At 42.8% G+C, this 27,858-nt stretch overlaps 1 protein-coding gene across 1 annotated transcript in view; it reads right to left on the bottom strand.

Annotated features, from left to right (window-relative positions):
• Nucleotides 1-27,858, bottom strand: part of PMM1 (phosphomannomutase 1) — an 89,510-nt gene that overhangs the window by 10,316 nt on the left and 51,336 nt on the right. Inside the window, exons 5-6 of the mRNA XM_082265113.1 lie at nucleotides 21,648-21,747; nucleotides 14,418-14,493 (exon numbers count right to left, since the gene is read on the bottom strand). Of these exons, the coding sequence (XP_082121239.1) occupies nucleotides 14,418-14,493; nucleotides 21,648-21,747 (176 nt within the window). The remainder of the gene's footprint in view (nucleotides 1-14,417; nucleotides 14,494-21,647; nucleotides 21,748-27,858) is intronic.

The raw sequence follows: 27,858 nt of genomic DNA, 5'->3' as shown, positions 1-27,858 counted from the left end.
AAAGTCTCAGGGTTTTTCACCTTCATGCAATCTATGCATGAACGTGAAAAACCTTTGGTGCTGCAGCTGCATGAGCCCAGCAGCTCCAGCTGCTGTCTCGGGTCCTCATTGGATAGATTGATAGCAGCCGGAGCTATTGGCTCCCGCTGCTGTCAATCAAATCCAGTGACATGGGAACCGGAGGGCAGGGCCAAGTTCTGCTGTCTGTGTCAATGGACGCAACATTGGGACTCGTGAGCGCCCGCACGGGTGCCCCCATGGAAAGCGGCTCTCAGTGGGGGCACCCGATAAAGAGGAGGAGCCAGGAGCGACGCTTGGGCACCCCAGAAGGAGGTTTGGGATTTACACAGAGCAGGTAAGTATAACTAATGTTTGTTATTTTGCTAAAAAACAAAAAAACAAAGCTTTACAATTAGGGTTGAGCGGACACCTAGATGTCCGTGTTCGACGGGTTCGGCCGAACTTTAAAAAAAAGTCCGGGTCCGTGTCCCGGACTTTTACCGAACTTTTCCCGGACACCGAACCCCATTGAAGTCAATGGGGACCCGAACTTTAAGGCACTAAAATGGCTCTAAAACACCAAAGGAAAGGGCTAGAGTGCTGCAAATGGCAGCAAAACGTAATTAAGAGCATGGCAAGTGCTCTGCAAACAAATGTGGATAGGGAAATAACTTAAAACAACAAAAAAAAACAGAAAAATAAAACAATGTTCTTCTTCATCTCTGAAGGACGAGGCCCATATGGAGTAGGAGGGAGGTTGAGGTGGTGGTGGATGTGGCGGTGACATAGGCGTGCGCACAGGGTGTGCTGGGTGTGCCTGGGCACACCCTAATCACCTAGGGCACATAGCATTGCCAGTGAGGAGATGGGAAAGATCTCCCTGGGACCTGCTCTGCTCTATTTCTCCTTGCCTACAGGTACATGGCCCCGATACATTACTCTCCCTGCTGGCAAACACATGCATGTGTATTTCAACTTTGGGGTGCACACCTTAATGCAATAGGCTGCGCACACCTATGGGCGGTGTAGGTGGAAGCGGCGGTGGAGGAGGACCAGGGCCGGATTAACAGCATCATGGGCTTGGTGCTGAGGATTTTGAAGGGCCTTAAGGGCCGTGCCTTGCCATGCACCCAGAGGAGGAAGGGTGCAGCCATGCATGCCTAATTCAACATGGGATGCTGTCTCTGAAGCCCATAAACACATCCATGCATCGCCAACTGTCCCTCCTTGTCCGGCCTTCACGCTGTGTGGGGAGGTTCTGAGGGTGCTGCCTGGGGAAGCGAGCATAGAAGCCAGACTTCTGTGTTTACAAGTGACAGAAGAGCGGTAACAGTGAATATGGCCAACCCGGGGCCTATATAAAAGGTAGGGGCCTGGAGCTGCAGCTCCAATAGCCCCTACATTAATCTGGCCCTGAGGAGGAGGACGAGGTAGCCAACACTGCTTCTTTTCAAAAATTTTAAATGAGGGTACACCCCAAAAGAGTGAGAAAGAGCAAAAATGGAACAATGGGTGGGTAAGGTCGGTATCCATTGCTATTCTGCATAAGGTACGGAAAAGTCCCGTGGGATCCATGCCTGGTTCATTTTAATGAACGTGAGCTTGTCCACATTGTCTCTGGACAGGCGGCTGCGCTTGTCTGTTATAACGCCCCCAGCCGTGCTAAATACCCGTTCAGATAATACACTGGCTGCAGGGCACGCCAGCACCTCCAAGGCGTAAAGGGCAAGCTCAGGCCATGTGCCCAATTTGGAGACCCAGAAGTTGAAGGGGGCAGACCCGTCATTCACTACATGTAGGCGTGTGCACACATACTGCTCCACCATGTTGGTAAAATGCTGCCTCCTGCTAAGACGTTCCATCTGAGCTGCTGGTGCTGCTGTTTGTTGTGGCGTGCTGACAAAGCTTTTCCACATTTCGGCCATGCTAACCCTGCCTTCTGAGGTGCTGGCGGTGCCCTGGTTGCGTTGGCGACCTCCTCCTCCTCCTCCTCTGCCTTGTGCTTCCACTGTGGCCCCGCTGTCAGATGGGAATGCCAGCAGCATGGCGTCTACCAGCGTGCGCTTGTACTCGCGCATCTTGCGATCGCGCTCCAGTGAGTGAATTAAGGACGGTACGTTGTCCTTGTAACGGGGATCCAGCAGCGTGGCCACCCAGTAATCAGCACAAGTTAGAATGTGGGCAACTCGGCGGTCGTTGTGGAGACACTGCAGCATGTAATCGCTCATGTGTGCCAGGCTGCCCAGAGGCAACGAAAGGCTGTCCTCTGTGGGAGGTGTATCGTCCGTGTCCTCTGTATCCCCCCAGCCACGCACCAGTGATGGCCATGAGCTGGCCTGGGTGCCACCCTGCTGTGAACATGGTTCCATCTCCTCCTCCAGCTCCTCCTCCTCCTCATCCTCCTCATCCTCCAGAACTGTGCCCCTGCTGGACAATTGCGTCCCTGGCGTTTGCGTGTGCAGGAACCCACCCTCGGAGCCCCTTGCGAATGACTGCCCTGAAAGCCTTGGAAATGTTACCTCTTCATCCTCCTCCTCCTCCTCATCCTGTGCCACATCCTCTTCCATCATCGCCCGAATTGTTTTTTCAAGGAGGCATAGAAGTGGGATAGTTAAGCTGAGAACGGCGTCATTGCCACTGGCCATGTTGGTGGAGTACTCAAAACAGCGCAACAAGGCACACAGGTCTCGCATGGAGGCCCAGTTAAATTAAATAGCGGAATAGAAAATATGATCCAAAAAAAGTGTATGTATATCACACGTACACAACCACACTGGGCCCCAATTACTATTGTTTGTACCCCTAAAAGGCTAGATGAGGAGTAGGGGGAGTATGGAACAGGCAGCACCCTCAAACCTTCAGAAGTATGAGATGAACCCCAACAACTTGGAAAGGTGGATCTCTCTCACACGTACCAACACAGACTATCCCCCAATTTAACTGATCCCCAAAGGTTTTTGATTAAATAGCGGAATAGAAAATATGATCCAAAAAAAGTGTATGTATATCACACGTACACAACCACACTAGGCCCCAATTACTATTGTTTGTACCCCTAAAAGGCTAGGAGTAGGGGGAGTATGGAACAGGCAGCACCCTCAAACCTTCAGAAGTATGAGATGAACCCCAACAACTTGGAAAGGTGGATCTCTCTCACACGTACCAACACAGACTATCCCCCAATTTAACTGATCCCCAAAGGTTTTTGATTAAATAGCGGAATAGAAAATATGATCCAAAAAAAGTGTATGTATATCACACGTACACAACCACACTAGGCCCCAATTACTATTGTTTGTACCCCTAAAAGGCTAGATGAGGAGTAGGGGGGGTATGGAACAGGCAGCACCCTCAAATCTTCAGAAGTATGAGATGAACCCCAAAAACTTGGAAAGGTGGATCTCTCTCACACGTACCAACACAGACTATCCCCCAATTTAACTGATCCCCAAAGGTTTTTGATTAAATAGCGGAATAGAAAATATGATCCAAAAAAAGTGTATGTATATCACACGTACACAACCACACTAGGCCCCAATTACTATTGTTTGTACCCCTAAAAGGCTAGATGAGGAGTAGGGGGGGTATGGAACAGGCAGCACCCTCAAATCTTCAGAAGTATGAGATGAACCCCAAAAACTTGGAAAGGTGGATCTCTCTCACACGTACCAACACAGACTATCCCCCAATTTAACTGATCCCCAAAGGTTTTTGATTAAATAGCGGAATAGAAAATATGATCCAAAAAAAGTGTATGTATATCACACGTACACAACCACACTAGGCCCCAATTACTATTGTTTGTACCCCTAAAAGGCTAGGAGTAGGGGGAGTATGGAATAGGCAGCACCCTCAAACCTTCAGAAGTATGAGATGAACCCCAACAACTTGGAAAGGTGGATCTCTCTCACACGTACCAACACAGACTATCCCCCAATTTAACTGATCCCCAAAGGTTTTTGATTAAATAGCGGAATAGAAAATATGATCCAAAAAAAGTGTATGTATATCACACGTACACAACCACACTAGGCCCCAATTACTATTGTTTGTACCCCTAAAAGGCTAGATGAGGAGTAGGGGGGTATGGAACAGGCAGCACCCTCAAATCTTCAGAAGTATGAGATGAACCCCAAAAACTTGGAAAGGTGGATCTCTCTCACACGTACCAACACAGACTATCCCCCAATTTAACTGATCCCCAAAGGTTTTTGATTAAATAGCGGAATAGAAAATATGATCCAAAAAAAGTGTATGTATATCACACGTACACAACCACACTAGGCCCCAATTACTATTGTTTGTACCCCTAAAAGGCTAGATGAGGAGTAGGGGGGGTATGGAACAGGCAGCACCCTCAAACCTTCAGAAGTATGAGATGAACCCCAACAACTTGGAAAGGTGGATCTCTCTCACACGTACCAACACAGACTATCCCCCAATTTAACTGATCCCCAAAGGTTTTTGATTAAATAGCGGAATAGAAAATATGATCCAAAAAAAGTGTATGTATATCACACGTACACAACCACACTAGGCCCCAATTACTATTGTTTGTACCCCTAAAAGGCTAGGAGTAGGGGGAGTATGGAACAGGCAGCACCCTCAAACCTTCAGAAGTATGAGATGAACCCCAACAACTTGGAAAGGTGGATCTCTCTCACACGTACCAACACAGACTATCCCCCAATTTAACTGATCCCCAAAGGTTTTTGATTAAATAGCGGAATAGAAAATATGATCCAAAAAAAGTGTATGTATATCACACGTACACAACCACACTAGGCCCCAATTACTATTGTTTGTACCCCTAAAAGGCTAGATGAGGAGTAGGGGGGGTATGGAACAGGCAGCACCCTCAAATCTTCAGAAGTATGAGATGAACCCCAAAAACTTGGAAAGGTGGATCTCTCTCACACGTACCAACACAGACTATCCCCCAATTTAACTGATCCCCAAAGGTTTTTGATTAAATAGCGGAATAGAAAATATGATCCAAAAAAAGTGTATGTATATCACACGTACACAACCACACTAGGCCCCAATTACTATTGTTTGTACCCCTAAAAGGCTAGATGAGGAGTAGGGGGGGTATGGAACAGGCAGCACCCTCAAATCTTCAGAAGTATGAGATGAACCCCAAAAACTTGGAAAGGTGGATCTCTCTCACACGTACCAACACAGACTATCCCCCAATTTAACTGATCCCCAAAGGTTTTTGATTAAATAGCGGAATAGAAAATATGATCCAAAAAAAGTGTATGTATATCACACGTACACAACCACACTAGGCCCCAATTACTATTGTTTGTACCCCTAAAAGGCTAGATGAGGAGTAGGGGGGGTATGGAACAGGCAGCACCCTCAAACCTTCAGAAGTATGAGATGAACCCCAACAACTTGGAAAGGTGGATCTCTCTCACACGTACCAACACAGACTATCCCCCAATTTAACTGATCCCCAAAGGTTTTTGATTAAATAGCGGAATAGAAAATATGATCCAAAAAAAGTGTATGTATATCACACGTACACAACCACACTAGGCCCCAATTACTATTGTTTGTACCCCTAAAAGGCTAGATGAGGAGTAGGGGGGGTATGGAACAGGCAGCACCCTCAAACCTTCAGAAGTATGAGATGAACCCCAACAACTTGGAAAGGTGGATCTCTCTCACACGTACCAACACAGACTATCCCCCAATTTAACTGATCCCCAAAGGTTTTTGATTAAATAGTGGAATAGAAAATATGATCCAAAAAAAGTGTATGTATATCACACGTACACAACCACACTAGGCCCCAATTACTATTGTTTGTACCCCTAAAAGGCTAGGAGTAGGGGGAGTATGGAACAGGCAGCACCCTCAAACCTTCAGAAGTATGAGATGAACCCCAACAACTTGGAAAGGTGGATCTCTCTCACACGTACCAACACAGACTATCCCCCAATTTAACTGATCCCCAAAGGTTTTTGATTAAATAGCGGAATAGAAAATATGATCCAAAAAAAGTGTATGTATATCACACGTACACAACCACACTAGGCCCCAATTACTATTGTTTGTACCCCTAAAAGGCTAGATGAGGAGTAGGGGGAGTATGGAACAGGCAGCACCCTCAAATCTTCAGAAGTATGAGATTGTGTTCACTGTACCCCACAAAGATTGAGTTCACTGCACCCCACAATGATTGTGTTCACTGCACCCCACAAAGATTGTGTTCACTGCACCTCACAAAGATTGTGTTCACTGTACCCCCCAAAGATTGTGTTCACTGCACCCCACAAAGATTCTGTTCACTGTACCCCACAAAGATTGTGTTCACTGCACCCTAAAAGGATGTTGTTCACTGCACCCCACAAAGATTGTGTTCACTGCACCCTAAAAGGATGTTGTTCACTGCACCCCAAAAAGATTGTGTTCACTGTACCCCCCCAAAGATTGTGTTCACTGCACCCCACAAAGATTGTGTTCACTGCACCCCAAAAAGATTGTGTTCACTGTACCCCCCAAAGATTGTGTTCACTGCACCCCAAAAAGATTGTGTTCACTGTACCCCCCAAAGATTGTGTTCACTGCACCCCACAAAGATTCTGTTCACTGTACCCCACAAAGATTGTGTTCACTGCACCCCAAAAAGATTGTGTTCACTGTACCCCCCCAAAGATTGTGTTCACTGCACCCCACAAAGATTCTGTTCACTGCACCCCACAAAGGATTTTGTTCACTGCACCCCAAAAAGATTGTGTTCACTGCACCCCAAAAAGGATTTTGATCACTGCACCCCAAAAAGGATGTTGTTCACTGCACCCCAAAAATGATTTTGTTCACTCCACCCCAAAAAGATTGTGTTCACTGCACCCCACAAAGATTGTGTTCACTGCACCCCAAAAAGATTGTGTTCACTGTACCCCCCAAAGATTGTGTTCACTGCACCCCACAAAGATTCTGTTCACTGTACCCCACAAAGATTGTGTTCACTGCACCCCAAAAAGATTGTGTTCACTGCACCCCAAAAAGGATGTTGTTCACTGCACCCCAAAAAGGATGTTGTTCACTCCACCCCAAAAAGATTGTGTTCACTGCACCCCACAAAGATTGTGTTCACTGCACCCCAAAAAGATTGTGTTCACTGCACCCCAAAAATGATTTTGTTCACTGCACCCCAAAAAGGATTTTGTTCACTGCACCCCAAAAAGGATGTTGTTCACTCCACCCCAAAAAGATTGTGTTCACTGCACCCCAAAAAGATTGTGTTCACTGCACCCCACAAAGGATTTTGTTCACTGCACCCCAAAAAGATTGTGTTCACTGCACCCCAAAAAGGATGTTGTTCACTGCACCCCAAAAAGGATTTTGTTCACTGCACCCCAAAAAGATTGTGTTCACTGCACCCCACAAAGGATTTTGTTCACTGCACCCCACAAAGATTGTGTTCACTGCACACCAAAAAGGATTGTGTTCACTGCACCCCAAAAAGATTTTGTTCACTGCACCCCAAAAAGATTGTGTTCACTGCAGCCCAAAAAGATTGTGTTCACTGCAGCCCAAAAAGATTGTGTTCACTGCAGCCCAAAAAGATTGTGTTCACTGCAGCTCACACACAGAAAAATGGATGTGGATCACTGACACCTGCCTATCTCCAATCCCACACCACACAGCAATATCGATTGTAGTTTGTAGAACACAGTTTCCCTAAAATTCAGCAGACTCTGTCCCTAACAGGATTGAGAAGAGATCGTAGATCAGGATTGAGTGCAGATTCACCCCACCCCCCACACAGCAATATCGATTGTAGTTTGTAGAAGACACTGACCCTATAATTCAGCAGACTCTATCCCTAAAATGCCTACAACTCGCCCTGCCTAAACACTCCGACCTGTCCCTCAATTCTATCCGGACACAAATGGTTTTTTCCTGCCTATCTTTCCCTAATCAGCAGCCAGCACATTGATGTGTGCTCTGTCCCTTAGCTAAGCAGCAGAATGACGCTGCTGCGGCGGCTGCCTCGAACTTATAAAGACTTGGTCACATGCTTCAGACGGCCAATCACAGCTACTAAGACATTTGCAGGCATGGCTGGGATGGCTTAAGGCACACCAGTTAAACGATTGTTGATTGGCTGTTGAAAGCCCGCCATGAAAAGAGCGCCAAAGCATGCAAAACCCGGAAATAAAACGACCGAACACGGATTTTTACCCGAACATACAGTAAAGTGTCCGTGTCCGTGTTCGGGTAAAAAAAATCCAATTATTCGGTACGAACACGAATAATACAGTCCGTGTTCGCTCAACACTATTTACAATCACTTTAAAGCCTCCTACACAGCTGTTTCTATTTCAGTTAATGACTGTGTTTCAACCTACATGTGAAATTGGTGATCATTAGCCACTGCTTGGTATAATTGGTTAATCATACACCTGACTCTAATCCTACAAAATCCCTGACTTTGTGAATGTACAAAGTATGCAAGTGTAAAAACTCATGCTGGTTTGAAGCCAAAGGGTAGTCACCCAAATATTGATTTCATTTAGCATTTTCTTCTGTTTGCACTATTTGCATTTTGTAAATTGATAAACAATTAAAATATACATTTTTTGAAAGCATTCTTACTTTACAGCATTTCTTCACACCTGCTTAAAACTTTTGCACAGTACTGTACATACACTCACCGGCCACTTTATCATTAGGTACACCTGTTCAATTCAAAGCAAATAGGTGAATTCATGCGCTAATCCACCTCACTAACTTGCTCCAAATTCTCAAACAATATCTACAGATAGCAGCTCCTACCAAAAAGCATTCACTAACGCAAATAAAACTCAAACTAAAAACTGGTAAAGTGCTACCTATTAGTAAAGTACATTAATCAAAAATCTTCAGATATATTAAAACTAGTGCATAACCCACAGCTATCACGAATTATGAAAACATAACCTCAGTGTATCAATTTGTGCAAATATACAAATAAATAAACAAATAATGTGCAGCAAAGCAAATAAATTGTTAAACATCAGATATAATCACATCAGTCTACACCGTTTGAGAAAGCCTGAGAGGCGAAACATGTGAGGTGGGCAATGATGGAGGCGGAGCTGAGGACGTTGTGTCTCGATACTTTACTGACCTGCTGTTTTGATAATGCTGAAATGTGAGTCTGTTTACTTCAATAAATTCATATCTTACGCAATCTACACTATTGGGTCTTCCTTTTGCCTCCCATATATGGGTTCCTATGCTGTGTCTCTGGGCGGAGGAGTTGAAGACTTGAGCTGCAGCAGTAAAAGTGGAGTGCTCATTAATCCTCACATAAAATGCATGTAAGACCTTCCCTGTTGGGTGAGGTCCATTCTAAGAGGTGAGAGGTCACCCAAAAGGGGATTGTAGAGCACTGAGGTGGAATAATGAAGAGGCTGTGTGGTGTCTGGTATTATACACACACCTACCATTTCTAATGTACTAACTGCGAATTTAAATGAATGCACCTTATATATTTTTTGCATGAATTGGATTGTATATGGATGTACTTTATATTTATTTGCATGAATTGGACTTTATTTTTATCACTTTATATAGATTGACCTTGCGCTGGACTGAATGCTTATATCTTTTTTTTATTTGCTTTGTTGCACATATTATTTACATATTTGTATGTTTGCACAAATTGATACACTGAAGTTATGTTTTCATAATTAGTGATAGCTGTGGGTTTTAATATATTTGAGGATTTCTGATTAATGTACTTTATTAATAGGTAGCGCCTTACCAGTTTATGATTTATTGACACCTGTTCAATTGCTTGGACAATTTACACAGGCTCACCAAAGTTGAACAATAGAAGATTGGAAAAATGTTGCCTGGTCTTATGAGTCTGATGGTAGGGTTTGCCTTGTGTCAACGGTTCAGGCTGGTGGTGTATTGGTGTGGGGGATATTTTCTTGGCACACTTTGGGCCCCTTAGTACCAACTGAGCATCGTTCAAATGTCAGGGCCTACCTGAGTATTGTTGCTGACCATGTTCATCCCTTTATGACTACGGTGTACCCATCTTCTGATGGCTACTTACAGAAGAACAATGAAAAATGTCACAAAGCTCAAATCAACTCAAACTGGCAGTGAGTTCACTGTACTCCAATGGCCTCCACAGTCACCAGATCTCAATCCAATAGAGCACCTTTAGGATGTGGTGGAACGGAAGATTCGCATCATGGATGTGCAGCCGACAAATCTGCAGCAACTGCAATCATGTTAATATGGACCAAAATCTCTGAGGAATGTTTCCAAAACCTTGTTGAAACTATGCCATGAAGAATTAAGGCAGTTCTGAAGGGAAATGGGGGTCCAACCTGCTACTAGCAGGATGTACCTAATAAAGTGGCCGGTGAGTGTATACACTATTTGGTAAGAGGTATGTAAACACCCCTTCAAATTATCGGAGTTCAGGCATTTCCAGTGAAGGGTGATAATGGTACAGCACAATAGGACATTTTTATAAAATTGTGTATTTTCAAGCTTGTAGCAGCAGTTTGGGGAAGACCCCATTCAGTTCCAGCATGACTGTGTCCCAGAGCACAAATCAGGCTTGGTGAGTTTGTCTAAGCCATTCAAGCTCCTTGAGGTCTTGTCATCCATCATCAGTACCTGACCTCACAAATGCTCATTTAGCTGAGCAGCCAGAAAATCCCACAGATAAGCTCAACAATCTTGTTGAAAGCTTTACCAAAAAAAAGTAGAGGCTGCTATAGATGCAAAGGGTGTGCTAACTTCATATTAATGTAGATCATTTTGGAATGGGATGTCAGGCAAGCTCATATGGATTTGACTGTAAGGTGTCTGTAAACTTCTGACCATGTTGTGTATATACTTTCAGTGACTGATGTACGCGCTTCAAACTTACAGGCCTTCACACAGATTTGTACCTGGTATAATGGTATTACCTTTTTTGTGAACTGCAATGGTAAAACTGATTTTGATCATTTTAGAGTGTTTTGTAGAACAAATCCTCCTTACAGATCAACTACTACTCTAACAGATAAACTACTACACTTGTAGACTTTACAGTAAAACCCCGTTATATCGCGGTTCAGTTTTTGCGGTCCCGGTATATTGCGTTTTTTTCTGTAATATTATTTTACTAATTAGATCGTTGTTAATTAAATATTTTTGTGTTTTCCATAGCTCTTGCTCTGTCTCTCAGTATCTTTTATGTGTTGAAATGAGTTTCTATTGTTTTAAAAGTGTGTTTAAAGACCTTAAAATGCTTTTAAAAGTACAGTGAAAGTTATAAAAACATGCCTACAGTGTATTTAAAAAGGGTATTTCTATTTTACGGATTTTCACTTTTCACGGAACGTAACCCCCGCAATGGAGGGGGTTTACTGTTTTACTTTGCTGAATTTATACTCCAAATTTTTTTTAATTGCATTTTCAAATAGCCATTATGAACAAAATAGGGATAACAAAAGTGTCTCAGGTATCTGTAAAAGAAAGGCGCATAAGATATGTACACAAGATATAAAGAAGGTCAGACAAACAAAAGAGATATCAGAGGTATGGGCAGACATCTACTGACAGTCTGCAGGAGCATGGGCGTTCGCTGAACTTTTTTCAGGGGGGGGGGGGACATTTTAAGGTCACCAATGCTCTGCCCCTTTTTCAACAATGTCATGAAGGGGAGGGGAATATTCCATATACTTATTTTGAGTATTTATTTTTAAAGAGCAAACAGGAGCATTTATTTTAAAAGCATTTGTTAACCTAAAAAAAAAAAAAAAATAGATCATGTTCCCTTAAAGCATGTTATACAACACAGTGCTTGTGCTGTGTAATTTGGCCCCTTCTATCACCTAAAATATCTGGCTGATCCTGCCTGGCTATGTCCTCCCCTCTGTAAGCTGACCACGGTATACCATGGCGAGTGGCGACTAAGCCCTGACACTGTGGTCAGTTTACGTGCCTCCGTCATCCATAGCTCTCCTGTCCTCCTCTGTCCTATCCACTGCAGACAGCTGTCAGATGGGGAGAGGAGAGAGACAACGGGTCACGTGAGCGGCCTCAGCTCTCTGAAAACTGGTAAAGAATGGCTTATTTTTTTAAAAACACAGACTCTGGGGCAAACAGGATTATTAAAAAGACCAGACAGGATGGTATAAAGTGGCTTAACAATCACTTTAAAGGGGGAAGTTGAGATTCTAAGGGGGGGGGGGCATTTGCCCCCCCTTGCCCCTACCTGCGGATGCCCATGTGCAGGAGCCTGGCATTGCACCTGCAAACTGCTGATCATGGGTGACATGCTTTACAGGCTCCTAAGAAAAGTGAGTAATAAAACGTACATTTTTTTACCTGCATAAAAACGAAATTAATTATTTTTTTAAAGGTGAACTTAGTCTTTAATCACCACTGTGTTTGCTCTAACTGCCTTATAAAAATAAAAAAAATATTTGGTTTAGCAGACATGTTTGGAAAACCAGGAACAATGAGGAAGCTTGGCGATGTAGATCAGTGATTTCAGTTGTAACTGGTCCCTTCTGCTATGAATGCTTGGTTAATTCATTGACATTTGGCAGTGGTGACATGACATTTTCCATATATCTGTGGTTATCATAACTATAGTTTTCTGTCCCAATGACAGTTCATTGGGATATTAGAAGCCTGTAAGGAGGTTTTGTCTGAGGACCAGTAAGTGTCTTAGTCTTGCTGAACACTTGCTATTCATTTGGTGCCTTACTGTGATATCAGCTAATGGTCAGCTGATGAAAGCTGAAAGAGGCCTATGTCCTTGCGTGGGCTAGCCATAGCAACAAGATGAATGGCAGTTAGTTCAGCGTGGCACAAGGACAAAAATAGCAGGGAATAGTGTTGTAATGGGGACAATTTATATTATCTCTTGCCAAAAAAAGCAGAGCAGAAGCTCATAATATTCAGAAAGATTTTCCAAGACAGGTTAATACCGTAAACGATTACGGTAAACGTAAAATTTTGTGTAATCATTTTTTTTCCTCTAAAAGCTGAAAATAGGAGACAATAGGCTCAATTCACAAAGCTTTAGTCCTCGTTCAACATACAGTACGTAAAGAAAAGCTGATGGAAAAAAAAACGCAGATTTCACTTGCAAGAGACAAGTTTTCATTAGTTTTCATATGCGTTTCGGTGAGTAATTTTGCACTGTGACATCTTTTTTTTTTCATGCACAGATAGACATCACACCCTGTGTCATCACTTTCTCTTCTACCCTGTTTATACCACAATGTTGATGTTGCGTCACATTCCTGAACAGAAACAATCTGCACGTGATACTAGTGTTATGGTGTGAACAGGACACAATTGTTCTCTATGTGCCCTTGCAGAAAGTGCGCTTTAAAACTCAGGTCTCTACATATGGTGTGAACGAGGCCTTAAAGCGGAGTTCCAGGCCAAAATGCAACTAGGTCTTTAACAATAGAGCACATCACCCCACCCCAGCCCCCCCCCCCCCCCCTCGTTTTTGAATATGGCTTTTTTTTTTGTCGTTTGTACCTTTTTTGTTCTTCTCCAGCTGGATTCCATCCTGCCTCGTTACAGCGAGGTACACCATTCCCACGCTTGCATAGGTCCCTCCTTCTGCCCCGTTGCCTTCTGGGACTTGTGTGTGTCCCAGAAGATGACGGGACTATGCAGAATGCGCAGCGTGACCCGCGCATGCACAGTAGGAAACAAACTGTGAAGCCTGAAGGCTTCACTGCCGGTTTCCCTCATTTGCAATGCCGGCGACTGCACCCAAGGCTGATGGATGGATCGGCTTTGGGGGGGGGGGGGGGAGACATTGCAGGATTCCTGAACAGGCAAGTGTCCTTTATATTAAAAGTCAGCAGCTACAGCATTTGCTGACTTTTATTTTATTTTTTTAAGCGGCTTGAACTCCGCTTTAACACCACCTAATATACTATAAATGTAGAGGACACTCATCTAGATAGAGGAAGGTGTTAATTGGACAACATCCCCAATTGCTGAAAACAAAAGAAACCCCCCCTAAGGGAACGGGACTTCAAAGGCCGAAAGTAACACCACAAATAATGTAAAAAATATTGTTTTTTATATAAAGTCACAGTGATACATATACATAGAAAAAAATGTTTTTTCTATTATGTATCACTGTGACTTTTAATGAGTTATATTAAAAACAATATTTTTTACATTATTTGTGGTGTTACTTTCGGCTTTTAAAGTCCCGTTTCCTTAGGGGGGTTTTCTTTTGTAGTAAACTATAATATTCTACATTTTCTGTCATGTGAAAGTTTTGGATTTCACTGGACTCCACTAAAAATAAATGGTCACTTTTTTAAAAAAAAAAAAGGATACCCTTTCTGGTTTGTTATCATTATAAAGTGAGCCTAATATGTGCTGTTGCTCAAAGAAAAAAAATGGAGATATCAACTCACCTCTTGTAAACCTCAGTCCTTTGCCTGCAAACTCAACCTGTAGAGCTGCAACAAATTTTTCTCTGATTTTTTCTTTCTGTGGGTAGAAATAATTTTAGAAAATCGTGAGTGAAGATACCTGATTAAAAATGAAACTTTGTGATCGGGATGTACTAAAACTGGAGAGTGTAAAATCAGGTGCAACGCGTTTCTATGTTTTATTGTCAAAGTTTACCCACTTGCCGACCACCAGCAGTACATATACTGTGGCAGGTCGGCTCTGTCCCTCGAAACAACTTAACTGTATGTCGCTTCGCGCGCCCATTCGCCACAGGGGGAGCCAATCAGCGGGTCCAGCAGCCGCGATGTCCGCCGGGAGCGCACGATCGCTCCCCATGGAAACAGAACGTCGGTCTGCCATTGTAAACACAGCAGACCACTGTTCTGTCAGTAATGAACACAGGGATCCTGTATTCCTCTTATTTAGGAACACAGGTCTCTGTGTTCATTCAGTAAATACTACCCCCACACAGTTAAAAACCACCCCCTGGGAACACATTTAACCCTTTGATCGCCCCTGGTGTTAATATGTTAATATTTTTAGCACTGATTACTGTAGTAATGTCACTGGTCCCCCTAAGTGTCAAAAATGTCAGATAGGTGTCCGATCTGTCTGCCACACTGTTGCAGTCCTGCTTAAATTTGCTGATTGCCGCCATTACTAGTATAAAAAATATATAAAAATTACATCTTTCCCCTAGTTTGTAGATGCAATAATTTTTGCGCAAACCAATCAATATACGCTTATTGGGATTTTTCTTTTTTACCAAAAATATGTGATCATAATACAAATTAGCCTAAAATGATGAAAAAATTAGATTTTTTTTTTTTTTTTTATTGGGAATGTTATATAGCAGAAAATAAAAAATATTGTTTTTCTTTTCAGAATTGTCGCTCTTTTTTGGTTTATAGCGCAAAAAATAAAAATTGCAGAGGTGATCAAATACCACCAAAAGAAAGCTCTATTTGTGGGAAAAAAGGACATAAATTTTATTTGGGAACAGCGTTGCACGACCGCGCAGTTGTCAGTTAAAGCATCGCAGTGCCGTATCGCAAAAAATAGCCTGGTCCAGAAGTGGTTAATTTAACAACCTGAAGTTAGAAGCGGAGTGAAGAGTGCTCCACTTTTAGTAAATCTCCCCTAATATGTTTTCTTATGTATAAACCCTTCCACGCTGATAAATATAATAAAAATAGTGAGAAAATGATATGGCAAAACTGTTAACCAAATCATTTATTCTTCTACCAATACCCAACTGCTACGTAAAAATATAAACCCTTAAAGTGAAACTAAAGCTAAAAATGTTTTTCACAAATGCATTCCTTGCATTAGGTTAAAAAATGGTTTCTATCTCTCTGTCCCCCCCCCCCCCCCCGTGTAAAGGGGAAGAGTGGGGAAAATAGACCCAGCGCTATGCATGGCTGCATTATTCTCCCCTCTTTCTCTTCACACAGCACTCAAGCAGCAGCAGGAGTCATTTACTTGTGCTGCTGTCAATCAAATGCAGTAAGGGGGAAGTTGGGGGTGGGGCTATATCCCGCTGTGTACATTTATGGAGCTCAGCTCCATAGACACACAGCTCGGGAGCGCGCAGATACTGTGTGCCTCCATAACAAGTGGCTTACTGTGGGGACACACCGAGAAGAGGAGGAGCCAGGCTCGCCGACAGGGGACCCAAGAAGAGGAGGATCGAGGCTGCTCTGTGCAATACCACTGCACAGAGCAGGTGAGTATAACATGCTTGTTATTTTAATAAAATTTAAAAAAAAAATTGGCTTTAGTAACACTTTAAGTGATAGATCAAAATAATAATTATAGCACTGATTCAATTATATAAATTAGTCTTTGTGTCAATTCACCCACAATAAATCATTCCATAAATATTGTAATCAAATAAAGTCCTCCAAACAATACATGAGAATTTTAACCAAAATGTATTTCTCTTTCAATAAGTTTTTATTTAAAATTTTTAAAGGAATACAGTGTATAACTGTGGTCAGATATAAAGATAAAAAAAATGCATTATTAATGACTAGCAAGTAAGCAATAACCAAAATGTATTTCCAATGAAAGAAGTTCAAATAAAACAATCCAATGGTGTGATAACTAAAAAGTTCTATCACCAATTTGATTCTCCCAATTGTAGTAAAATCTTTAATCCAAAGTGACCACCACCACTAATGCAGGAAAACTCATGTACCGGAAGTGTTTGCCTATCTCACTATAGGATAGCCAAACATAGCTTGTATTAATTCAAAGCTCTTCCAAACAGGTGCAGTCCAAGGAATTACCTCCACTGCTGTCCTCTCCCCATTCAGTGGTTAGATTTCATAGCCAGCATAAAAGAAGAAAAAAATCTAAGATTTTTCTACACTTGGTAGAATCTTATTAGTGATGGGAACTTTTTAGTCATTACACTGTTGGATTGTTTTATTTGAACTTATTTAATTTTAAATTATTTTTGATTAAACAATATGTTAATGTATTGTATGGAGGACTTTATTTGATCACAATATTTATGGAATTATTTATTTTGCGTGAATTTTCACAAGAATATTTAATATTCTTGAATCAGTGCTGTAATTATTATTTTGTTATGTTTTTTTATGTGTTTTCTCTTCGTTCAGTTTTTTGATAGGACATAGCAATAGGAACTTAGATTGTGCTTAACCACTTAAGCCCCGGAGGATTTGGCTGCTAAAGGACCAGGGTTTTTTTTGCGATTTTTTACTGCGTGAATTTAACGGACAATTGCGCGGTCGTGCGACGCTGTACCTAAACGAATTTGACGTACTTTTTTTCCCACAAACAGAGCTTTCTTTTGGTGGTATTTGATCACCTGTGCGATTTTTTGATCACGCGCTATAAACAAAAAAAGAGCGTAAATTTTGCAAAAATAACAATATTTTTCACATTTTTTATATGAAATTCCCCCAAAAAAATGTAAAAATCAAAATTTTTTAACATTTTTCGGCCAATTTGTTTTATGCTACCTATGTTTGGTAAAAAAAATCGCAAAAAGCGTATTTTGATTGGTTTGCGCAAAAGTTATCGCGTTTACTAACAAAGGGAAAGATTTTTGTCATTTTTGGTGTTTTTTTTTTAACGCGTAATGGCGGCGATCTGCGATTTTTTTTTCGGTACTGCGACATTGCGGCGGACAGATCGGACCCTTGACTGACATTTTTGACACTTTTGGGGGTACCAGTGACATTACTGCAGTAATCAGTGCTATACATATGCACTGTTACTGCAAAAATGACACTGGCAGGGAAGGGGTTAACTTTATTGGACAGGGAGGGGTTAAGTGTGTCCTAGGGGCATGATTCTAACTGTGCAGGGACATTGCTATTGGTGTAAAAGCAAAGATCAACAGTTCTACATAGTAGAACGGACAGATCTTCACTTTTACACAGGGAGAACTGACAGGCAGCTTGTTTACACAAGCCGCTCTGTCTTTCTCCCTTCACAGGAGCGATCGTAGTGTGACTGGCGGACATCGAGTCCGCCGGTCACACGCACTGACTTGTCTGTGAACGAGCCGCGGCAGGCGCGCGCCCGCCCGCAATAGGCGAGTGACGTATCGATATGTCACTCTGCCTGGCCGGGGCTGACCGCCGCAGTATATAGTCGCGGTCGGCAACCGGTTAAAGGATATCTGCACTTTTATTTAAACCACCTCTTGGAGGCAGACAGACCTATACTCCCTACCTTCATGGCCAGCACTGAATAACGCACAGATTTTCAAAGAAGAAGTTACATAGTCAGATTGAAAAAAAAAAAAACAAGCCCATCTAGTTCAGCCAATAAAATAAATAAATAAATAAATACATAGAAAAAATAAATAAATAGAGTAAATAAATAGAAAACCACCCTATACAGAATCCTATACCAACAGTTGATTCAGAGGAAAAAACCCAATAAAGCATGATTCAATTTGCTCCAGTGGGGGAAAAATAAATTCCTTCTTTCTTCCTTCCAGAAAACAAAATCCTCTAAGATCTCATGTTCGGGTCTTAATATCAAAGAGACATCCCTCAGTGTGATTCTCTGGAGTGTTTTGGGGCTCATAGTATGCTCATTTGAGTCTGTCCCCTTCGCTCAATTCCATCCAAGACCTCTCCAATGCAACACCTTGTTGGCCTAGAACAGGCATGTCCAACCTGTGGCCCGGGGACCGCATGCGGCCCGAAACTGCAGGCCATGCGGCCCACTGCCCCCTGACAATTTTTATTTTTTTTGCTGGGGAGGAAGCAAGTCGAGTCGGGGGCAAGGCCACAGAGGTTGCCTCGGAGGGGATCATCCACTAGTTGTGTTAAATTAGTGCTGGCGGGGGGGGGGAGCGGCAGCACAGGTAGGGCGCGGCGGCATTTTATTACTTATATACCTTAACTATAGTATATATTTTATATGCGGCCCGAAAAAATTTCTCTACACTCAATGTGGCCCAGAGAAGCCAAAAGGTTGGACACCCATGGCCTAGAACAAGCCGGCTCCTTTTTTCAGCCTCCTTATGCTCATCTCCAGTAAATCAAGGAACTCCCTAGCTTGGTGAATTTCCAATCCAACCCAACCTTAATAATGGGGAAGTTGTTTCTACCACACCCATATAGTGCAATAAAAACAGATGCCAGCCTCACAGACTTGGAAGGAGGGTTTTAATGCATCACAATTAAGGAAACAGAGTCACCCAGGAAAGCCAAGCTCCCCATCAACATCAGGGAGCTCAGAGTGATAAACCTAGCTCTGAATCACTGGTCACCCAATCAGGGTACAATCAAGCAAGCCACAACTGTGGCCTATATCAACCACCAGGTGTCAGACAGCCTTAATGGTAATGGGAAAATGGTCAACCGCATCACTAGCGTTACATTGGGGAAAATGATCACATGTGACAAAAAGAAGCCCCGTCAATGACTGTTACTTACAGCAATGAGTCTCACTCAATATTTTGATATTGGTTAGATTGGGCTACAGTTATCTTATATCTGTGTATATCTTAACACAGGGGCGGAAAAGTATCAGCTTTGGAAACACTATAAGAAATATTTACATAAAATAATATGTTGGAATCAACATCCTTATAAAACGTCATTCATCAAACTAAATATTTATTATTATGTTTATGTGTTCCACTATTGCATCAGAAAATTAGGCAGAGTTAGTTCCTAGAAAATAGGAGTCCATAGTAATTAAATAAAAAAGGGCGTATCTTTATTATGAAATAAACTTTACTTGTCACGCAATAGAAAGAGTCCAAGTTGAGGTAAGTTGTAAAGTTCTGCACTCCACTGGCAGATAATTTGCACAAAAACATGGATTCTTATTTTACTGAGTGATAATTGTTGAACCTTTGTTATTGGTGTCCCTTTTTGTAACTCCTCAGAGATTTTTTTTTTTTGAGGCATACCGGACTTGCTGGTCTATTATTTTTAGGAGTAAGTGGGGAAATTTTTAACAATTGCTTGTTTAACAGCAGAAAAATCAGGTAGCTCAGTAGAGAAGTCTTCCTATAGCCAATGAAAAGCCACTTGTAAAATACGCTTCTCAAAAAAATAAAGGAACACTTTTTAATCAGAGTTTAGCATCAAGTTAATTAAACTCCTGAGATATTGATCTGATCGGTTAAGTAGCAGAGGGGTTTTTTCAATCGGTTTCAGCTGCTTTGGTGTTCATGAATTTAACAGATGCACTAGATGGGCAACAATGAGACAACCCCCAAAACAGGAATGGTTTTACAGATGGAGGCCACTGAAATTTTTTTCCCTACTCATTTTTTCAGACTAGTTTTGCATTTAGCTAGGGTCAGTGTCACTACTGATAGCATGAGGTGATACCTAAACCCTATAGAGGTTGCACAGGCATTCCAACTCCTCCAGGATGGCACGTCAATACGTGCCATTGCCAAAAGGTTTTCTGTGTCTCCCAGCACAGTCTCAAGAGCATGGAAGAGATTCCAGGAGACAGACAGTTACTCTAGGAGAGCTGGACGTAGTCGTAGAAGGTCCTTAACCCATCAACAGGACCGGTATTTGTTCCTTTATGCACAGAGAAACAGGATGAGCACTGTCAGAGCCCTACAAAATGACCTCCATCAAGCCACTTGTGTGAATGTCTCTGACCAAACAATCGGAAACAGACTTCATGAGAGTGGCCTCAGGGCCCGATGTCCTCTAGTTGGCCCTGTGCTCACTGCCCGGCACCGTGGAGCTCCATTGGCATTTGCCATTGAACACCAGAATTGGCAGGTCTGCCACTGGTGCCCTGCACTTTTCAAAGATGAGAGCAGGTTCACCCTGAGCACATGTGACAGACGTAAAAGGGTCTGGAGAAGCCATGGAGAACATTATGCTGCATGTAACATCGTTCAGCATGACCGTTTGGTGGTGGGTCAGTGATGGTCTGGGGAAACATATCAATAGAGGGACACACGGACCTCTACAGGCTAGATAATGGCACTCTGACTGCCAGTAGGAATCGGGATGAAATCCTTGGACCCATTGTCAAACTATACGCTGGTACAGTAGGTCCTAGGTTCTGCCTGGTGCACGACAATGCCTGGCCTTATGTGGCAAGAGTATGCAGCCAGTTCCTGGAGAATAAAGGAATTAATACATTGAATTGTCCCCACACTCACCTGACCTAAATCCAATTGAAAACCTCTGGGACATTATGTTTCGGTCCATCCGATGCAGCCAGGTTGCACCTCAATCTGTTTAGGAGCTCAGTGATGCCCTGGTACAGATAAGGGAGGAAATACCCCAGGACACCATCTGTAGTCTCATTAGGAGCATGCCTCAACGTTGTCAGGCATGCATAAAACCACATGGGAGCCATACTGAGTACCATTTTGAGTTGCTGCAATGAAATTTCAGCAAAATGGACTAGCCGCCTGCTGCATCTTTTTTTTTTCACTTTGATTTTTGGGGGTGTCTTTGAGTTCAGCCCTCTGTAGGTTGATCATTTTCATTTCCATCAAATGATGTGGCCTCCTTTCCTCCCTAACACATTACCCAGTCCATATCAGTATAGATATCCAGCATGATTAAAGTGTCCCTTTAATTTTTTTGAGCAGCGTATTTCCTCTTGGGTAGATGTAGGTTTTAGTATGATAAAAATTGTGGACGGTGTTAGTAGACGGTGTCAGTAGATTAATCTGACTACAATTATCCTGCAGTTGAATTACATACTTTATCCAACTCAGAAAATTCAATCCTCTCCTCTTGATTGCAGCTACGGCCAATAGGTGAGATGTTCAACATTCCATTACGAAATTCAATGAATGTTCCTCTGTGGATGAACATGGGAAAAAATAGTGATTAAAAAAAATATCTACATTAAAAATCTGAAAACCAGATTATAGTAACGCACAAACTGAGGCTCTGAGACAGAAGGCATTCCAAACAAAACAAGGTAATATCAGAAATTGAGACCATTTTTCAGTATGGAAGCCTATGTAACACATTGCAAGCAATGTAACCAACCACCTTATAAAACGCATAAACCAGTCTCCTGAGGCTTAACACAATAGACCTATAATATTCCTTACTATGTCTGATTTGAACTTCTGACATATTAACCCAGTTTGCTTCTGTCACTCGAGTACAGTGCAGATCAGTTGCCTGTGTGTTAAATTGGCTAACATATCCACATTCTGTCCATCAGTCAGTATAAAGTTAGAGCAATATTAAACCCATTAGCAAATATTTATTATATTGCAGCTTACCAATTCTAAGATGTGACGGCTGTATTAGTTTCCTTTTTTTAAGGCCTTTTGTTTTTTTCAACAGAAAAGCTCTCTTGCAGTTACAGGGATGAGACAGACCGTTTAACACTGACAGGGGTGCTTTGATCAGCTTTTATTTATGTAAAACCTTTATCCCAAAAGGAAAAAACATGTGCGGTAATTGATTATAAAGTATTAGCTGGAGTTTAGCTTCAATGTGTTGCTGTATTTAAATCTGTTAGTACTTCTAACAACCCCCACAAGCTGACAATGCTGCTGCCTAAATCTGCCCCCTGTGCTCCTTCAACCAGAGTGTTGTCTGTTTAATACAGAAGGAGCGTTAGTGGCCAAATCACTAGGGGAAAGCAGAGGGAACAAGCCTAAAAAAAAACGACTACAACCATTACATCTAATGCTTGGTAAGCTGCTATACAGTACAGTGGCGAAACTAGACATTCTTTCACCCGGCAAAGTCTCAGTTTGGCAGCCCCCCCTTCCCAGAGAGAAGTTCTCCATCTATACACTCTGAGCCCCCTGCCCAGAGAGGGAAGCATAATAAAATATGTAGATAAACCATAGGATGGTAATAATAAAAGTTTTGGTAATAGGGATTTCAAGCCTCACTTCTGTAGGACAGGCGCCGCCAGGAAGAAGTGAGTTGGTGTCAGTATAGCAGTGGATGGTGTCAGTAGAGCAGTGGAAGGGGTCAGTAGTAGAGGGGAAGATGGTGTCAGTAGGGCAGTGGACGGTGTCAGTAGATCAGTGGACGGTGTCAGTAGTTTACTGGATGGTGTCAGTAGACTGTGTTAGTAGATCAGTGGACGGTGTTAGTAGACGGTGTCAGTAGATCAGTAGAAGGTGTCAGTAGATGGTGTCAGTAGACTGTGTTAGTAGATCAGTGGACGGTGTTAGTAGACGGTGTCAGTAGATCAGTAGAAGGTGTCAGTAGATGGTGTCAGTAGATCAGTGGACGGTGTCAGTAGATCAGTGGAAGATATCAGTAGATCAGTGGAAGGTATCAGTAGATCAGTAGAAGGTGTCAGTAGATCAGTGGATGGTGTCAGTAGATCAATGGATGGTGTCAGTAGATCAAACAACAAAAACATAGACACTCTATAGGCTGAGAAGAGGAGGGCAAATGCAGGAGTAAGTTCTGGTTAAAATGTCCATAAAGTTCAAGCATGGGCTGATTGCTGGACAAAGGAGAAATACTGGCTGTAGAAGGCTGCAGGTTCTAGAGCTATAAGGAACTCTGTGAAAATGTACAACAAAAGAGAAAGGAGAGCAGCACCATCTAAGGGCAGTATAAAAGATGCGTTAAATAACAACAGACAAATGGGAACTCACAGGATGGGCATGATAAACAGGCATGTAAAGGGTTCATCCACTCCATTGGAAGGACGAGCAGCGGGGATCCGGGGCTCATACCAGCTGTGCTGGTGGCTCCCTGAGGAAGAAGCATGCATGCTTCTAACATGCGTACCTCCCACTCCCCCTTCTACCCAGAAGTGAAGTCAGCGGCTCTTCTCTGAGGGACACCGCGTACCTGGAAGTGCTGGGAGCCACCAGAACAGCCGGAACCAGCGAAGATTCCCCGGATCCCCACTGCTCATCCTCCGACTGTAGTGGAAGAACCCTTTACATGCCCATCCTGTGAGTTTGCACTTGTCTGTTGTTATTAAACGCATATTTTATACTGCACTTAGATGGCCCTGCTCTCCTTTCTCTTTTGGTGTCAGTAGATCAGTGACCGGTGTCGGTAGAGCAGTGGACGGGTGTCGGTAGAGCAGTGGACGGTGTCGGTAGGGCAGTGGACGGTGTCGGTAAGGGATAGTTTGGTGTCAGTAGGGCAGTGGACAGTATCAGTAGGGAAGAGGTTTGTGTCAATAGGGCAGTGGATTGTGTCAGTAGGGCAGTGGACGGTGTAAGTAGGGCAGTGGATGGTGTAAGTAGGGCAGTGGATGGTGTCAGTAGGGCAGTGGAAGGTGTCAGTAAGGGATAGTTTGGTGTCAGTAGGGCAGTGGATGGTGTCAGTAGGGCAGTGGACGGTGTCAGTAGGGGATAGTTTGGTGTCAGTAGGGCAGTGGACAGTGTCAGTAGGGGAGAGGTTTGCGTCAGTAGTGCAGTGGATGGTGTCAGTAGAGCAGTGGACGGTGTCAGTAGGGAAGAGGTTGCCAAAGACAGGGGGGACCCAGGTAGCAAAAAGAGAGGAGAGGAGGAGCAGAAGGGTTGCATTTACCTGAACCAATTGCCATTGGCTGTATTTTCCTCCTACAGCCACTGAATCTGGCTTTCAGCGGCTGCAAGAGGAAAATACAGCCGATTGGTTCTAGCTACCCCCGCTGCACCTTCTGTCCAGGTCTGACTTCAGGGAAGCAGGCAGAATCCCTGGTGTCCAGGTCCTGGCTCCCCTACGATCAGCAGCAGTGTCGGCTGTGTCAATACAGCTCAGTGACTGAGCTGGGTCAGTCCAGCCGAATCCAACCTCCCAAATCCCAGCTAGTGTCAGCACTGTAGACAATTTGCCCCCCCCCCCTAGTTTAGGCCCTGATAAAGTATATTACATTTTTGGTTTTAGGCTGAATACCGCTCTAACCTTTCACTAATCAAAGATGCTGGGTGGAAAATGATAGCTGTTTCTAATCAGTCACTGTTTGGGTATTCTGACAGATATCGGTGTGCAGCCTTCAGAATACAATAGCTGGAAATAGTAGATTTATGGTGCTAGAGCCTTAGGTAGATAAAGCTTTTGATTCATTAATTAAATCTCTACTAATAGTATACCAATGAGGCATCTGGGTGATATGCGGGGCTGCTTCTTTAAACCAAAGTACTGCCACAGAAACCGCAGAATGTGAAAGTAATATTTCAAATCTGAAGATGGAAGCACCACACCAAAGAATTATGTTCAAAATGTCGCTTCATTCCAAACATATAATGGGTGCAACAGCTAGCGCGTTTTGAGTGACACACGTCGCCCCCTTCATCAGGGCTTGGTAACTTTCAGCAGCTGATATAGCTTTATAGAGTTTAAATACCAGTTTGGCTCTGTTCACACTGACATTAGAAACAGGCATTTGGGGCCAATTTTAGTTGTTTCATGAATGCCTAGCAAAACAGCCTTACAATGGATAATATGGACAGAGCTGTTCATATTTGAAAACCATATAGCATTTTTGTTGTTTTGCCTCGCTGTGTGGCGAAAATGAACCTACATGTTAAGTATGGAAGGAGTTAAAACTCGTCAACTCATTCCTTTCAAATCTATGGTAGCACATCGTAAACACGCCCATAGTGTTAACGGTATGTTTACAGTATGTTTACAGCACATTTAAAAAGCATTTATCAAATATCGGTAAAGTGGGAAAAAAGCTTCCCCCTTAATAAAATAAATAATAATTTGGAGGGTGTCTGGGATGTGTTTAACGCGCTCTAAATGTGGGTAAATGCATTAAAAACAACGCTATAGACGTTTTGGTTCGGGTTAGTGTGACCGTTAGATGGGAACTTTGCCTTGGAAACTATACCAGTTAAATCCATACCTTTTTAAGCCCTGATGAAGGGGGTGATGGGTGGCTCCCAAAACACCTTGGCTGTTGCCCTCATTATACATTTGGAATAAAACCACAATTAGTACAATTAATAATTTTGTGTGGTGCTTTGATCTTTAAAAAACAATAGCCGGCAGGGGAGCTTCCTCCATCCAAGTCCAGGAGGAATTTCTCTTGTTCAGCCCCAAAGCAAGCATTGCTGGCCTAAGAAATTCATTACATGAGGCCCCAGGATATTTCATATTTTATAAAGTCTGCATTTCATTGGAAATGTTGGAGCATAACATCTAAGAAAATGCTTTTTAGACCATCTATTTAATAATTTTGGAATTAAAGTTATAAAGCTTTATTTTAAAAAAAATAAATAAAAAACATGTGTATATTTACCAGCTATGTGCAATGGTTTTGCACAGAGCAGCCCCATTGGCGCTCCAGGCCCCTCCTCCTTATCAGGTGCTCCCAGGGAAAGCCACTTCTGCTGCTATCAATCTGTCCAATGAGGAGAGAGACAGTGACGGGAGCCGCTGAGCTTGTGCACATCGCTGGATCAGATGGGCTCAGGTAAGGATAAGAGACGGTCTGGGGGACAGCTGCAGTACCGAAGCTTTATCACCTTAATGCATAGAATGCATTAAGATAAAAAACCCTAAAGTGGAGTTCCACCCACATTTTTTTTGTTTAGTTGATTTACCGTGTTTGCATATTTGTCCCCTTCTTTTGTACCTCGCTGTGGCGGGGTACATCATTTCTGGGCATTGGCTCCTGGGAAATTAGTGTCATTAATCCCAGTAGTCAATGCATGCTGGAAAGCCAGCATACACCGAATCCCAGAAGAGAGACACAGCGGCTTAACATGCCCACAGTCTAAACTGCACAGAACAGGAAATAAGTAAATGTTCAATGCTGCACGTAATGTTTATGAATGAGCAGTGACTATACAAGTGGTATTTTTATCTTAAAAAAAAAAAAAAAATGTCTGGAACTCTGCTTTAAGGCTTTAGCTGAACTCTATCCTTACCTTCAGTCTTGCAACCTGTACAACTGTACAGGTTCCTCTCCTGTACTGAATTTGTTTACATTCAGCATCATATATCCCTTGCTTGCATCAGGGCTGAGGGCTTTGGATTTAAGTACAAAGGCTAGGTGCTGTGATGTTTTTAGTAAGCTTTATTTAACACCCTGCCAGTCACCCTCATACCATTTATGATCTGCCTGCATTGCATAGAGATGCACAGAGACCCAGTGATGATGTCACTGGGTCTAAAATAAGGTGTGTAATAAAAGCATAAATGTTGGTATATAGGGAGGGGATCCCGGGGAAGGAGGTAGGAGAGGATCTGTCTCTACCTGGGAAGGTCTTTCGTATATGTTCCCACAACCTAGGTGATACGCCCATTTCTAGATCCCCTAATAACCCCCTTTGGTGCAACCTATCTTTGGGGGAACTTTATAAGGTGGAACCTTATGGCCCGGTATGGGATGAAATATGTTCATCAGCTGTACCTAGAGGGATGATTTTTTCCTTTGAGCAGTTATGTAGGGCATACAGGGTCTCTAGGACTTGGTGTTTTAAAAATGCACAGCTACGCCACGCTGCGTTAGCTCAGTTTGGGGGAGGTGTTGTTTAGTTCCATAATACTAAATTGGAAGCTGTTTTGCTGGATCCGGATCCTGTAATACTGGTCTCTAAATATTATGCGGCCCTGGGTCCTGGTAATTTACAACTGGTTAAGCGAGCTAAGGCTGGTTGGACTGCTATTGCACCAAAGTTGTCAGATGAGATGTGGAGTGAAGTGCTTGCTACATATTTACCCACAGTTATTGCCTCCACAGACAAGATAATTCAGCTATGATATATATGCCAGACATATTAAAGTCCTGTATATTTATTTTGTACGCATAAGAGAGATTCTGCACTGTGTCATAAATGCCAGCTGTGTGAGGGTACCTTTTTCTACATGGTGTGGGAGTGCTCCAAGGCAAGACCTTTATGCCCCTAGGTAACAGAGTTCATAGCCCAAACTTTTGACTTTCCTAACATATGTATCGCAAAAAACAAATTGAAAAGGATTAAGAGAGGTGCATGGAAGCCAGCCAGCCCCCAGTCTGATGTACTCGCCCTCC

This window comes from Pelophylax lessonae (assembly GCF_965119305.1).
Source record: "Pelophylax lessonae genome assembly, chromosome: 8".
NCBI classification, from domain to species: Eukaryota; Metazoa; Chordata; class Amphibia; order Anura; family Ranidae; genus Pelophylax; species Pelophylax lessonae.
The sequence above is the reverse complement of the archived record's forward strand: the minus strand, read 5'-3'. Positions and strand labels throughout refer to the sequence as shown.